The following is a 14,446-nucleotide window of genomic DNA, read 5'->3' as shown; positions in this document are numbered from 1 at the left end:
AGTGGCGGTGGGTGTTGTGGTTGGGGTCTCTGCAGTGGTCGGAGTAGGAGTCTCTGTTGAGGTGGTGCTGGGAGTCAGAGTTGGAGTCCCAGTTGAAGTGGTGGTGGGTGATGTTGTTGGGGTCTCTGGGGTGGTGGGAGTTGGAGTCTCTGTTGTAGTTGTGGTGGGGGTCGGAGTTGGAGTCCCAGTTGAAATGGTGGTGGGTGTTGTGGTTGGGGTCTCTGTAGTGGTTGGAGTCTCTGTTGTGGTTGTGCTGGAGGTCCAAGGTGGAGTTCCAGTTGAAGTGGCGGTGGGTGTTGTGGTTGGGGTCTCTGGGGTGGTGGGAGTTGGAGTTTCTGTTGTACTTGTGGTGGGGGTCGGAGTTGGAGTCCCAGGTGAAATGGTGGTGGGTGTTGTGGTTGGGGTCTCTGCAGTGGTCGGAGTAGGAGTCTCTGTTGAGGTGGTGCTGGGAGTCAGAGTTGGAGTCCCAGTTGAAGTGGTGGTGGGTGATGTTGTTGGGGTCTCTGGGGTGGTGGGAGTTGGAGTTTCTGTTGTAGTTGTGGTGGGGGTCGGAGTTGGAGTCCCAGGTGAAATGGTGGTGGGTGTTGTGGTTGGGGTCTCTGTAGTGGTTGGAGTTGGAGTCTCTGTTGCGGTTGTGGTGGGGGTCGGAGTTGGAGTCCCCCTTGAAGTGGTGGTGGGGGTTGTGGTTGGGGTCTCTGTCGTGGTCAGAGTTGGAGTCTCTGTTGCGGTGGTGGTGGCTGTTGTGGTTGGGGTCTCTGTAGTGGTTGGAGTCTCCCTTGTAGTTGTGGTGGGTGTCGGAGTTGGAGTCCCAGTTGAAATGGTGGTGGGTGTTGTGGTTGGGGTCCCTGTAGTGGTCGGAGTTGGAGTCTCTTTTGTGGTTGTCCTGGTGGTCGGAGTTGGAGTCACAGTTGACGTGGTGGTGGGAGGAGTGGTGGTGGGGATGGGGGTGGGGGGGGTGGGGGGGGTGGTGGTTGACGGGGTGGTAGTGGGGGAAGTTGGGGGTGGCGGGGTGGGGGTGGTGGTTGATGGGCTGGTGGTGGGGATCGTTATCGGGGTCGTGGGACACTCATCCATCAGCAGGCAACAATAGACTCGTATCTCGTAATCATAGCAGAGTCCAAAAGGTCCGTTTCGAAACTGGTCTTCGTTCTTGCAGATGAACCCGAAGGAGACATTGCACTGAGCCTCCTGGCCCAGCTTTTCCCAGCTGAGATGGGGCTCTACGGCTACCCTGCACTCGATATCCTTGGGGGCCCTGCAGACACGGTTGAATGTCTCTCGGTCTCCACCATCACTGCCGATTCTGGGATGGTCATCGTTGATCCACTCGGACCAGAAGCAGCATAGCCCTAGGCGAGCAAGACCCAGCGCTGGTCAGCCAGGCTGGGGCGCGCCTTTCGGGAGATCAGTGGGACTCAGAGAACTGAGATCCCCGTGAGCTGCTGTCCCCATCATCACCAAAGGGCCCAGTGTTGGCTCTGAGACTCTAAGCTGAGCCCTAACTTCCACCCTCCACTTCTCCCCTCCTTCTGCAGCTAAACACCCAAGACCCCCATATGCCATGCCAGTGACAGACCCAGGCCTCAGAGCGCCAGCCTAGCACCCTTCCTCAGATCCTTTCAAATCCTTATGCCAAACAAATAAATAAGGAAAGGGCCACCCAGTCCAGTGAAGAAGCACGCCGGCAGGGACTTGGTCTGGACTCTTGACCAATGTTTTCACCCTGAGCTGGTCAAGTCCCCTGCACGAGTCCCTGGGCTCAGCAAATCGGGAATCAAGTCACCAAAATACACCATCTTCGGTCCCTGAGCCAGTGGTCCCGCCCACCCAGCCCAGCCCCGTGTCTGGGTCTCCAGGGAGGCGCCCAGCAGCTTTCTGCAGCTCCCCGCCCTGTATCATTGGGAACGCCGTCAAGGTGACTTACTCGGAGTTTTTGAAGAGGAAGATGGCACTGCGGTAAAATGGGGGAAAAAAGAGAATGTCATTCTATAGCTTTCACGTTTTTCAAACCTTTTAATTTTACCAGTTTCTTTTCCCGGTTGCTGTCATACGCCTGGAGGCTCATTCAGCAGTAGCTGCAATTTCAGCCCGAGCAGACGCACAGGGACTTGAGGGTGTCCCTCTGCCTCCTCTAACCCTTAGGGGTAGTTTCCTGCGGGTCTGGGGAGATGGCCCCGAGTCACCATCACTGCAATCTGGGCTCAGGGATGTGGTCAAGATGCTGGGAGGCAGGGGACACTCCCTGAGTTGAGAGGCATGTCAGCATCACCCCCATCTACCTAGAAAGGCCGCCCTGCTGGGATCAGGGGAAGACCTTACCTGTACTGGTGCTCGTGGTGGTGGAGGGGGTGATGGGGGTGACAGAGGTGGTGGTGGTGGGTGTTGAGGGGGACGATGGTAGTGGGGTGTGCGGGCAGATGTCGAAGTGCTTCTCCACCATCCCGTTGGGGCCACAGATCTCCCAGTAGCAGAAGGAGCTGTCCTGGTTAGAGGTGACAATCTTCCCTGGGGGGAGGCCGACGTCAACAGGTCAGGAACGAGACAGAGACTCACAAGGCCCTCCTCAGCCTGTCCCAATAAGGGGAAGACTGGTTTCCCCCACCTCCAACCAATGGCAAACCAGCGCCCGTCAGGACCCCATTCCCAGAATCCTAAGGGGTGCCCATCAGAACACAGAAGCTACATCACAGACGGGGCGCCTGCTCCCCATCAGGAGAAATACAAAGATTTCAGGTGAGCCCTAGGGGCTGCTGCAAATCAGAGGCTCATCTGAGCTGGGAGGGCCCCAGGGAAGCCACACAGAAGAAAAGGGGGAGGGGGCGGGGGGAGGGGGAGAAGGAGCTCACCACAGCCCAGGAGGACAGTCAGGGGCGGGCAGCTTACCTTCTTCTGGCTGGCAGACAACTTGCGAGGAGTTGTTACACACACTGAAAAGCAAGGGCAAGGCTGCAGGCCCAAGGAAACGCTGGCCTCTCCCAGCCGGCCTCTGCCCTCCAGCCCGCGCCTCTGCTACCCGCCCAAAGCCTCTGGGCGCTACCCCGAAGGCTGGGCCCAGGAGCCCCCGCCTGGGTTCCCACTGTGGGCAAAGAGGGGACGAGGCGAGGGCAGCAGAAGGAAGGAGGTCCCACTTCTCCCCTCCCCCTGGGTCCTGTGTGCGTGCGGCCATGTGTCCACATGTGTGTACGTGAACACCGTGTGCCAGTGTGTGCGTGGATGTGGGTGCGTGTGTACGTGTGTGCTGATCTCCCCCGGGCCCCTGCAATGTGAGCTTAGATACCAAGAGTGGCAAATCTGGTCCGTGGGCACAGACTGTCCAGGTCGGTAGTGAGTGTCCTTGACGTAGCAACCACATTTGTCCTGTGTGACACACGTCTTCAGGTCCTCGTTGTAGATGGGACTTTCCTTAGGGCACCGTGGGTAGCAGCCTGGTGGGCACAGGGCGCTGGGCTTGGACCGGCACGGAGGACCCCACATCCACCAGACCCTACCCATCCTCCCCACCCTGGCAGGTCCTCTTCTCTGGATGTCCTCTGGGAAGGCGGGGGCCTGGACACCCCTCCTTCCTTTGGCCCTGTGGCCAAAGGGACAGCCAGGCCCCGCCCAGCCTCCTGGGGGCCCCGCCCACTGCCCCCTCCTCGGGTCTCGTGCGTGTCCTCGGCTCACAGACACTGCAGAGGACGCCCTAGCGCCCACCTCGCCCTCTTCTGATCCTTCCCCACAGCCGCTTCGCTCCTGACCGTACATGGTCTCCTGACCTGACGTGGCGTGTTAAGCTGCCCCTTTCCTGCCTCTCTCCTCTAGGGCGGGGTCTCGTTTCAGGCTCCAAGCCCCCTGTCTGGTGAACAAGCTGCAGCGCAGCGAGCCTGGCCCACCCTGGAGCGCAGGGTCCCGGGCCCCACGGGGCGCCTCACCCTCCAGGTAGGACACAGAGATGTTGGAGTGAAGGCCGCTGATGGTCCTGCACGTCTCGAAGCTGCGGTTCCCGCAGGGTTCGTAATGCCACTGGCACTCGTTCGGGGGGTTGTAGTAGTCACAGAATATGGCTGGGGGAGGGGGCATGGGGGTCAGGCTCGGGGAGGGCCGGGGCCGGGCGGGGGAGGCAGGGAGGGGGCCACAAGCACCCCAGACCCCGGTGCAGCAGCCTCCAGCCCGCCACGCTGGCACCCCACGTCCAGGACAGGCGGGCACTCACGGCACAGCTCAGGCGTCCTCCAGAACACGCAGGCCCCCTCTTTGGTGCACTCCTGGGCGTAGGAGGCCACGGCAGAGCAGAAACACTCACAGTCCCCGCCCGTGTCGCAGGAGCATGAGTCGTGGACACAGGCATCGTAGAAGGGCTTGGGGTCCACCTAGGGGAGGAGCCTCCATGAGCCCGCCGTCCACACCGCCCTCATGAGGACAGGCCTTCCCCTGTGGCCCAGGAAGCTCAGGACCCCAAGGACGACTCTGCGCCCGGGACAGGGTGTGGTCACCCAGCCCTCGGCCCCCAGGGCTCCAGTGGGGCTGGCAGGGGAGGTCCCGCGACGGCTGCCCCCCACCACCGCTGCTGGGAGCTAAGGGCCACCTGGGCCTTAGGGGGTGTGTCCTCTCTCCCTCCCTGGAAGGTACAGAGGCGGGGGGTCCACCCAGTGGTCTCAGAGGGAAGGCTGGACCTCTGGTCACGTGTCCAAAGGACACAGAAGATGCAGCTGAAGCTGGAGAACAGATGGCACAAGGGGACGCAGCCGGGAGACTGCCCCGCCCTCGGCCCTGCCCGCGCCCACTCCCCGCCCACCTTGCTGTGGCAGACCGCGAAGACCCGGCTCTTGATGATGCTGCACTGCTTCTCGGCCCAGGAGCGGCGGTGCGGCCTCTCGGTGCACGGCTCGGGGGTGGTGCTCACGTCCGGACAGCTGGGGGCCTCCTTCCAGCTGTTCCCGAAGTCCAGCTCGCTGTCCACCACCATGTGGTCCCGAGTGGTGAAGTCGTTGCTGGATCGCTGGTCAAAGTTCCCACACAGGCCACACACAGTGCCCTACAGAGACAAGCCGGCCAGGGGCTTTGCAGGAGGGCTCGCAGGAGGGAGGGGCTGGCCGCTCATGAGCCTGGGAGGCCCAGGTGGGTGCACGGGCATGGACCGGCTGACAGGCAAGGCAGCTGCGCACCTTGTAGGAGGGGGCAAGCTTGACGAAGATGGTGGTCCTCTTGTCCCAGATGACGATGATGCCGATGCTGGCCTCCACCACCAGGTACTGGCCCACTTCCCTCGTGGTGTAGTCCACAGCGTGGCCCACGTCGCGCTGTATCACCAGGCGGTGCTTGTCCTCCAGCTTTAGCTCCGTCCTCTGTACCCAGGGGAGAGGCTCCGTCACTGGCCGGGTCTGAGGGTCCCCAAGGGACCTTGTGTGCCCAGGGGCAGGCAGCACTCACCCCCATGAAGATCTTGATGGCCTTGGAGCAGGTGACGCCCGTGGTGCCACAGGGGACCTTCTCGGTGAGGATGCTGAAGGAGCCCAGTGAGGAGTTCTGGCCACAGTAGTCCTGGGGGCCCACGGGCACGTGAGCCAGGCCGGCCCGGCCGTGAGGGTCCTGGGCACCCCACCCCAGCTGGGCCTGGTCAAGCCTCAGCCCCTCATCTGTTGAGAGGGGCCTTAACCCCCCAAACACACATGCCCCTGTGCACCCCACACCCCCGAAACCCACGGGAGGGTCATGGAATGGGAGGGCCAACGAAGGGCTCCCCTCCCACCCCAGACCCCCTCCACTCAGAGCCTCCTAACTGGTCTGGGAGCATCCCTGGGCCGGCAGGGCAGGGACCACGAAGCAGAGGCAGACTCTGGCCGTGCCCTTAGCCTCACCTGAACGGCCACATAGGAGCAGTGTCCATCGAAGTCATAGTACTTCCCATCGAAGGTGATGTAGTGGCTGTTCCCGTAGATGGCACAGGTACCGTAGCACACGGACTGGGTGCATGCCCAGCGCCCTTTCTGGCAGATGCTGAGGAGAGCGAGTTGGGGGGCCTGGAGGGGCTGCAGGGGCCCAGGTCCCCCACCCCTGCTCAGTGTGTACCCTGGCGCTGTGCGGAAAGGCCCCCAGCAACTCACAGAGCACACCTCCAGGCCCTCCTATCCCAGCGCCCACCCAGGCCAGGGCCCTGCCAGCCAGGTGGGAGGCCACGTGGCCCTGCAGACCCCGGCCGGCCCCGTGGAGGAGACCCCCATGGAGGAGGCCTGTGGTCCAGGGCCGGCTCCCCACGGAGCGCTTGGGGGTCGGAGGCCAGGGTGCTTACCAGGTGTTGCAGTCCACCCTGATCTTGTCCCCGGGGGAGTACAGGTCCTTATTGTGCACACATGGGCACGCCTCCTCCACCACGCAGCCACCCCGGCCATCGTCAATCAGCCCCTCAGGGCACACGCAGCCACTGAGGCACTCCGTCTGGTACTGACGGGCGGTTGGAGAGCGGGGTTCGGGGATCAGGTGCCGGGCCCAGGGCAGCTGGCCCCTCTTCTGATGTTGCAGACACCCCTCATGCCCCGCCCCCCCACCCTCTGACGCTTGACGTCTCTCCCTGGTCCAGCCTCCGGAGCCCTGCCCTCGGGCTCACCACTGGGCTGGGAGATGGGGGAGAGCAGCCTGCCAGGGGCCCCTACACTGGTCCCTGTGCCCTCAGCGGGCTGGGTGGGGACCCACAGGCGGCCACCTCGCCCGAGGAACGGGGAGGGCCAGCGAAGCGCATGTGTCCAGAGGACCTAGGGCCCAGAGCCACAGAACCGACCGAACGGGAGCCTGCCTGCACCCCCGTCCACAGCGCCCCCACCCAGCACGCACGTAGCCGGCAGCCAGCGTCTGGCAGCTGACAGGCCTGGGGTTCCAGATGGCCAGCGCAGTCAGGTTGTTGCAGTCGACGTGGATCTTCGGGGCCGTACAGCCTGCGGGACGGAAGGGGCCGCCTCAGCTCCGGTGAAGTTGGGTGGGGGGCTCGTGCAGGCAATGGAGGGGGAGCAGGTTGGGGGGCGGCAGGCCATGCACAGGGCAGCAGCCACTTACGCTGGCCGAGCAGCTTGATATGCCGGCAGTGCAGCCTCCCGTTCCGGCAAACGCTGTGAGGGAGAGGTGGGGGGTGAATGGGGCCCTCCGGGGGGCGGGCCCAGCGGCTCTGTGGGCCTGGGCGTGGTGTGGGCCCCCCAGCAGAGCTGGCCCCCCCTCCCCGGCCCCAGGTCACACACCATCTCTCCTCCTGCTTCAGGATGACCTGCCCCGCCTCCAGGTAGAGGCCATGGTGGTAGCAGGAGCACTTGGCCAGGGGCACGCAGCGGCCCTTCTCGTCCAGGAAGGTGTGGTCGGGGCAGCCGCAGCCGTCCACGGGCGCGAAGCCCTTGATACAGTGGGTGTCAGACTCGGACAGCGAGCGGCAGGTCGGCTGGCAGGTGGTCAGGTTGTACAGGAAGACCTGCGACCTGGGGCAGGAGCCCACGTCCTTGTCTGCAGAGGGGAGGGGCCGGCCTGAGGGGCGGGAGGACGGCCCCCAACTCCCTTCCCCGAAAGCCAGCCCCGAGCCCCACCTCTGGCCAGGACACCCACCCAGCCAAGGGACCAACGAGGGCAGTCACCCCAGGACCACCCTGGCCACACAGGTGCCCCAGCCCCACGCACCTCCCCTTCTGAGCTAAGGCAGCGTGGCCAGAGTTCCAGGCCCCCCGCCCCTGCAAGCAGAGTGGCCCAGGGCTGGTTTCCTGCTGCTTCCTGGCCAAGGAAGCTGGGAGTGATGTCGCCCCCCTGCACCCTCGACCCTCGACGGCCAGGACGAGCTGCCACCTGGGACAGCAGCGACCTGAAGGCCGGCCCAGGCCCAGGACACCTGGCACTCACTGCAGACGCGCTCCCGCCAGCCCCACAGCGTGACGCCCTTGATGGCGCAGGCGCGGGCGTAGGAGGACAGGGCCGCGCACATGCAGTCCTCCGTGCCCTGGCAGTTGCATGTGTCGTACTTGCACCTCTGTGGGGGCAAACAGGGTAGTGAGTGGGGAGAGCTGGCTGGGGGACATCACGCCCGTGTGAGCACTCAGACACGCGGCACTTACGCACGTGCACACACACTCCCGGCTATACACGTGCTGTGCACACACACGCAGCGGTTTCCCACAGGAGCCTCGCAGGCAGCAGGGAGGGAGTGCCTGGGTGGGCCCACCCACCTTGTAATACTCGGCTGGGTCCACGGCAGAGTGGCACCTGCTGAACGGGGTCTCTGTCTTCTTCAGCAGGGAGCACCAGTGCTCAGCGTAGTTGGCTGGAGAGCGTTTAGCCCCTCAGTGGGGATGGCCCCTCCAACAAGTCCCCCAGGTCAGGCTGCCCAGCCGCCCAGGCTGGAGCAGACACTGTCCCCTCGGTGGACCGAACCCAGGCCCCTCCCTTCAGGGCAGGTCAGCACAGGACTGTGCCCCTTTGTAAGGCAAGGGTTCCCACCCCTCTCCTCTCTCCACCTCGTGGACATGGCAGGTGACCTGGCAGGTGTTAGGGTGTCCTGTCAAGGCACCAGGCCAGCCCCCGGACGAGGGTCACCAGCCTGCGATTAGTAGCCCTGGCCCCTCTGCCATGTCACTGGGCAGGCTGCCACCGTGGGCCACCATAAACCAGCCGCAAGGCAGACAGCAGCAGGTGGACGGCTGGCTCTGTTGTCTCCGCGCTACACCCGCCCGCCACGTCCCACCAGGAGCCCTGTCCACGCAGGGCCACCTCCCCAGCGGCCGAGCCTCACCGCTCTCGATGTTGAGGGAGCAGGGGTCATCCAGCCAGTCCAGCTTGTCGTGGCAGCTCAACTGGGCCTTCCAGGTGTTGGCGAAGCCGGCGCCTGTGGCCTCCACCAGCCCACCAGCCGTCTTGAAGTCGTCACCCTCAAGGCCGTTGAAGTTCCCGCAGAGGCCTGAGGGGCCAGGACAGGGTGGGGAAGGGTCGGGGGTCAGAGTGCGCAGGCCCGAGGGTGGCCTGCGTGGGGAGAGCTGGGCGGGGCCGCTCACCCTGCACCTGCCCCTGGGCAGCATGTTCCAGCGTCAGGAAGAGCTGCATGACTGGCACCAGCTGGACCTGCAGCCTGAGGCCGAAGGCGGTGGTCACGACGAGGTGGTGGGAGGACAGTTGAAAGATGGAGAAGCTCGCTGCAAGGCAGAGGAGGGGGAGGGCCGTGGAGGGCTCGTGGGGAGGGCCGCCCTCCTTCCCCGTCCCCCTCCCCCATCCCCCTCCCCCCTCCTCCCCCCGCCCTGGCCCCTCCCCGGCATGGGCGCCCTGGAGCTGGACTCACCCGTCACGTGGGGCAGATTCACCTGCAGCTCATTCAGCAGGACGCTGCCATCCAACTTGAAGGCCACCACCTGTGGGCAAGGCCAAGTGTACACGGGGGCTGAGAAGGGCCTTGGGGCCCCCGGGGTTGCTGGGAGGGCAGGGGGCAGGGGCACCCACGTTCTTCTTGTTGTCGGCCAGCAGCACCACTGTCTTCAGGCAGGTCTGCTTGCCGGTGGAGCCGCAGGGGGTCAGCTCGCCCAGGATGGCATAGGAGTCGTTGTGGGTGCCCTGCAGGGAGGGCAGAGGGCGTTGCAGCCACACAGCGTGTGGGGCGGGGGTCCAGCTCCACCCACATGCCCAGCCGGGTGCCGGCCACCTTGGTCAGCACGTAGTAGCAGTCCCCGTGGAACGTGTACTTCCTCCCGTCGAAGGTGGTGATATGGGCACCGCCCTCCAGGGCACAGGTCTTGGGGCACTGCAGGTCCTGGCACACCCAGCGGCTGGCGTTGCAAACACTGTCGGGCAACAGGGCCAGGGTCAGGTTCGACTGCCACCCCAACCCGCTGGGACCCTCAGCCCACCTGGACCCCAGCCCATTGGGACCCCAGCCCCGGGACCCACCACTGCTCGCAGTTGTTGGTGATCTGTTGGCCAGGCGCATACAGGTGTCCGTGCAGCTTGCAGTGACACTGGTTCACAGGGATGCAGCCGCCACCCTTGATGTCATCGTACACAGTGCCTGGGACAGCGTGGGACATGTTCCGTTCAGCCGGCCCGAACAGTGCCAGAGTGCCCCCGGCGGGGCTGCAGTTCCCAGGGCCACAGCCAGGGGCTGGCCTCCCTGAAGGGGCGCTGCCAGCCAGGTCTCCCAGCCACAGACACCTATGGTCCTTTGGGGGACAACTGTGGTCCCCACACTGTATCTGAGGGACCTGCTTCCAGGCTCAGAGCCACGGGCCAGGCAGGAGGACGTCTATCCACGGGGTGATGAGCAGGAAGGTGACACTGCTGTGTGTATGTTGGGGGGTCTTCAGCCCTCGTATTCCTTCTACCTGGACCTTGTCCCTTGATGTCCCTGCAGGGCCCCGAGCTGTCACTCTCCCTCAGCCCGGCTGAGAGCCGAGGCCCAGGCAGCGAGGCGGACGTCCCACGACGCACAGGCGGCGGGTGGTGCTTCAGGGCAGCGCACTCCACCCTGGCTGCCTGCCTGCGTCCTCAGCACTCACCTTCTGGGCAGAAACAGCCGTCCATGCGATGTTCCTCACACAGGCTGCTGACCTCCAGGTGTGAGCAGGTGTCCATGCAGGGCGAGCCGCTCTCCAGGTAAACCATGGTCCCAGGGCAGCTCTTAGCTAGACAGGCAAAGGCAGGCCCCTGAGCCGAGGGGCAGAGCGCAGCGGGCGCCACGAAGGGTCTGTGCCGACCTCGCGCCCCGGCTGAGGTGGGCACAGCGTGGCTCCCAGTCCAGGGCACAAAGGGCACCGCGCTCCCCGTGGATGATGCCCCACGCGCCCCCGGCTCCTGGCAGCACGGTGCTTACGGCAGAGCGAGGTGGTCCTCCAGTTCCGAGGCCTGCCACCTGCGTGGGAGCATTGGCGGGAGAACTCGGCGATGGTGCTGCAGACGCAGGAGGTGCCATGCGGGCACTGGCAACGGTCCTGCATGCAGGCCTGCACGTGCAGCTCCAGAGGCACCAGGTCCCGGCAGTCCTCGAAGGCCGCGTCTGTCAGCAGCCTCTCGCACTCGGCGCGCTGGCGGGCAGCGGGTGGGGCTGCTCACCGTCTCCTCCCCTCCGCGCCACCAGGGTGGGGGCGGGGTCCCCAACAGAGGCCAGCGGGCACAGCTCTGGGGGGAGGTGCAGGCTCTGCTCCCACAGCCCCCTCCCCACCGAATGGCCAGCGACTCACATGCTCAGAGCAGGACTCGGGGGTCGGCACCTCCTCGGGGCCATCGCACACCTCCTCAGGCTTGTGGATCTTCTGCATGTTCCCAAACTCGATGGGACTGAAGAGCACGCCTGGGGTGGGGGGCACAGCCGTTCAGCGGGACCAGGTGGGGAGCCTGCCCACAGCCCAGCCACCAAGGCCCGAGGAGGCCCTCACCGTCGGAGAGGAACTCAGAGTAGGTCTGCAGACCATTGTAGTCACCGCAGAGGCCACACGTGTGGTTCCGGAACTTACTGTCCAGCTCCAGCTATCCGGGGAAGGGGGACAAGTGAGCAGGCCGTGGGGCGGCCAGGTCAGCCTTAGAACCCTGTCTGAACGGGTCTCAGCCGTGGTGGGAGAGCTGGGGTTAGCTGGGGGGAGGGGGGAGGCGGGGGAGCCCTGGCCGCGCTGAGGACCAGGAGGGCTTTGGGAAAGGGGCAGGGCCAGCCCACCACCCTCGACCAGAGGGTCCCCTCATGGGGTGGACCGCCTGATCCCCCGCTCCACCTCCAACCTCTCTGCCCGCCCAAAGGCCACACAGCGCCCCAGCCCGCCCGGACCCCCTCTTGGCCCCCCCAGGGTCCCCGAGGCCCGTGACACACCATGACGGAGTCTTCCCGGTTCCACATGAGCGTGAGGCCCGCACGGGAATAGACCTTGGTGTAGGCGTCAGTCTTCTCGATGAGCAGCCCCGGGCTGTAGTGCGGGCTGCTGACCCTGCGGGATGGGCACCAGGGTCACGCCGGCCCATGCAGCACCCACGTGGCAGAGGGGTTGAGGCTGTGGGCATGGGTGGGGTGGCCAGCTCCCTTCCGGGAGCCACAAACAGCGTGGCCACCCTCTGGGGGCACTCGAGCCGTGGCCGAGCCCCTGTCCACCTGCCTGGCTAGGTCCTCCGGGCCAAGCCACACCCGCCTGCCCAACGCCCTCTCCACACCCCCTCCCTGGGCTCTGCTCTGGGCAGGACCCCCAGGGAGCCCGTAAAAGCCCTGGGAGGAGGGAGGACCAGGCTGGAGAAGCCCCACCCACCCCATCGCCCAGGGCAGGCGCTGTGCCCACCCCACACTGCCCCTGTGGGCCCTGTTCCCACCCCCTACTCTGAACCTGGGCTTCGGGGAATCAAAATCCCTTGCAGCAGGGGAAGGGCAAACCCTGCAGGTGGGGACCCGCCTGCACCCCACCCCCTGCCCGCCCGGGGCAGGAATGAGCTCAGAGCCCCACCGTTCCTGAGACAATGCGGGACAGCGTGAGGGGCAGGAGGAACGGGCCTCCCGTGGGCTCCTGTAACCCTGGCCTGGGCTGCAAGGCCACCCTGACCAGCACGGTCCAGCCCAGAGCCTGGTGGGCTGCCAGCAGCGGGGCTGGAGGAGACTCACTGATTTAATAAAGCTCCCTCCCCAACACTCTCCTTCTTAGCCGGCGGGGCAGTGGGGGGGGGGAGGGAGGGCAAACGGGGGCACCAGCCGGGTCGCACTTGCTCACGGGACGTGGGAAGGGGCACTGCCTGACCACTCACACGGCGCCATTCACCACAACGAGCTGGCTGGTGAGGTAGATGGCGTCACCCTTGATGGTCAGCAGGATGTACTCGACCTGAGGGTGGCCCCCACTGCGGCCGGGGCCCCGTTTCAGGTGCACAGCAAACTCCTGGTAGGTGTCCCGGCAGTCAGAGGCGAAGTTGTAGTCACACAGCCCGGGGAAGCGGAAGATGTCTCCGTCGAAGGTCTTGTAGTGGGAGTCACCCCATGTGCTGCAGACACTGTGGCCGTGGTTCCGGGTCCTGCCTTCTGGGGAACAGCGGGTGGGCGCGTGAGCAGCCCACGTCGCCAGGAAGCCTGTCCATCCGAGGCTCCGGCCTGGCAGCGGCCCTCTGAGGACCCTCCAGAGGCGCCCCGCAGCAGCTCAGAGCCCGTCGGGGTCTCGGCCCAGGCCCCACGGAGGGTCGCCCTGCGGGGGGGCTCTGCTGGACACTGGCCACCCCACCCACGCGGTCTCAGCCCCCTGAAAGGGCGTCTCCAGCTGCCGCGCCCTCCCACCCTGACCCTGCAGGGGATGCGGCCGTGTGCTGAGCGGGAAGCAGGGCCAGAGGGGCTGTCGGGCTCCCTGGAGCCCTGTCAGCCTGGCCCACTCCCCACCCCGGTCTCCACCACACTCCACCCATCGACACCCCAGCCAGCACCCCAGCCCCGCCCCAGCCGCCCCTCACCCTGCAGAAGGTCTGTGCCAGACCCCTCAGAGGGAGCCTGCGGCATGTTCATTCATATGGGGCCAGCTCCCCCGTCCCCCAGCCCCGCCACCGCCCTGTCCCCAAATGCCCTGCTGGGACAGAGATGTCCCCATCCTACGTCTGCATGGTCTTCTCTGGCTGAAGCCACCCCTTGAGCAGAGACCCAAACAGCTGGCTCTGCTGAAGGGCCCAGCTTGGTCTTGACCCCCAGTCCCGGTATCAGGATCCCTGATACCGGGACTGGGGGCCTCCCCTGGCCTGGCCCCTCCTGGCAGGCCCCTGCCTCCCCCAGGCCCAGACAGCCACCCAGACCGGTGCTTCCCCCTGGGACTGTCCTCTGGATACACACTCTGGCCAGGCGATCACCTTCAGAAGCATGTGGGAACCCAAGACCCCCTCCCTCCCTCCCTCCCTCCCTTCCTTCCTTCCATCCCTCCACCCAGAGTCAGCAGGCGTGGGGGTGCAGGAGGCCTGGCCCAGGCTGTCCACCCCAAAGCCCAGGCTGAGGGAGACACCTCTACCCCAGGCAGGACCATGTACCCTGGGCCACCCAGCCTTCCTGCCCGCACCCTCTCACCTCTCTGGAGCTCTGAACCCCTGACCCAGGTCAGAGTCAGGCAGAGGGCCACCAGGAGGGCTAGTGGCAGCCCCATGGTGGCCAGAAGCGTGGTGTGGGAGAGCGACCAGGGCAGGGATCTAGGCCTTATATGGCCCCGCGGAGCCATCAGAGGGTGGGGAGGGCAAGGGAGGGTTGAGGGGTGGGTGGGGCACCTGCCAGATTGTCAGGAAAGCAGCTGCGGGGGCTCCAAGGGCCCTGGTGGGGAAATATTGATTCAGGTTATCTGAGGTTTATTTTTTATCGCTCCCGGGGTAGAGCTGGCTCTGCCCAGGATGCGGCAGCCCCAATTACCCGATTCCAACACACACCCAAGGCGGACCTCAGTCCGTCCCAGCCACTAGCAGTACCAGGCCCGGGGCAGGGATGACCTGGTCCCCCATTTTTTTTATGTGGGATCTAATTTTGTTTGTTTGTTTGTTT

At 65.2% G+C, this 14,446-nt stretch overlaps 1 protein-coding gene across 1 annotated transcript in view; it reads right to left on the bottom strand.

Annotated features, from left to right (window-relative positions):
• MUC2 (mucin 2, oligomeric mucus/gel-forming) overlaps positions 1–14,060 on the bottom strand; it is a gene marked incomplete at both ends in the record, with an annotated part of 34,175 nt that extends 20,115 nt beyond the window's left edge. Inside the window, 31 exons of the mRNA XM_082628129.1 lie at positions 34–253; positions 345–661; positions 727–1,349; positions 2,320–2,505; positions 2,884–2,927; positions 3,278–3,425; positions 3,912–4,043; positions 4,193–4,349; positions 4,775–5,014; positions 5,145–5,324; positions 5,410–5,520; positions 5,838–5,976; positions 6,269–6,420; positions 6,808–6,908; positions 7,027–7,079; positions 7,206–7,461; positions 7,849–7,975; positions 8,172–8,266; positions 8,735–8,899; positions 8,994–9,131; positions 9,275–9,344; positions 9,433–9,543; positions 9,632–9,770; positions 9,877–9,994; positions 10,482–10,607; positions 10,796–11,006; positions 11,163–11,272; positions 11,358–11,448; positions 11,783–11,897; positions 12,697–12,967; positions 13,985–14,060. Of these exons, the coding sequence (XP_082484255.1) occupies positions 34–253; positions 345–661; positions 727–1,349; positions 2,320–2,505; positions 2,884–2,927; positions 3,278–3,425; positions 3,912–4,043; positions 4,193–4,349; positions 4,775–5,014; positions 5,145–5,324; positions 5,410–5,520; positions 5,838–5,976; positions 6,269–6,420; positions 6,808–6,908; positions 7,027–7,079; positions 7,206–7,461; positions 7,849–7,975; positions 8,172–8,266; positions 8,735–8,899; positions 8,994–9,131; positions 9,275–9,344; positions 9,433–9,543; positions 9,632–9,770; positions 9,877–9,994; positions 10,482–10,607; positions 10,796–11,006; positions 11,163–11,272; positions 11,358–11,448; positions 11,783–11,897; positions 12,697–12,967; positions 13,985–14,060 (5,022 nt within the window). The remainder of the gene's footprint in view (positions 1–33; positions 254–344; positions 662–726; positions 1,350–2,319; positions 2,506–2,883; positions 2,928–3,277; positions 3,426–3,911; positions 4,044–4,192; positions 4,350–4,774; positions 5,015–5,144; positions 5,325–5,409; positions 5,521–5,837; positions 5,977–6,268; positions 6,421–6,807; positions 6,909–7,026; positions 7,080–7,205; positions 7,462–7,848; positions 7,976–8,171; positions 8,267–8,734; positions 8,900–8,993; positions 9,132–9,274; positions 9,345–9,432; positions 9,544–9,631; positions 9,771–9,876; positions 9,995–10,481; positions 10,608–10,795; positions 11,007–11,162; positions 11,273–11,357; positions 11,449–11,782; positions 11,898–12,696; positions 12,968–13,984) is intronic.
• Positions 14,061–14,446: the final 386 nt, after the last annotated feature.

Source organism: Mesoplodon mirus, assembly GCF_964341445.2.
Source record: "Mesoplodon mirus genome assembly, chromosome: 7".
Lineage (NCBI taxonomy): Eukaryota > Metazoa > Chordata > Mammalia > Artiodactyla > Ziphiidae > Mesoplodon > Mesoplodon mirus.
Note: the sequence above shows the minus strand (reverse complement) of the source record. Positions and strands in the feature narration are given on the sequence as shown.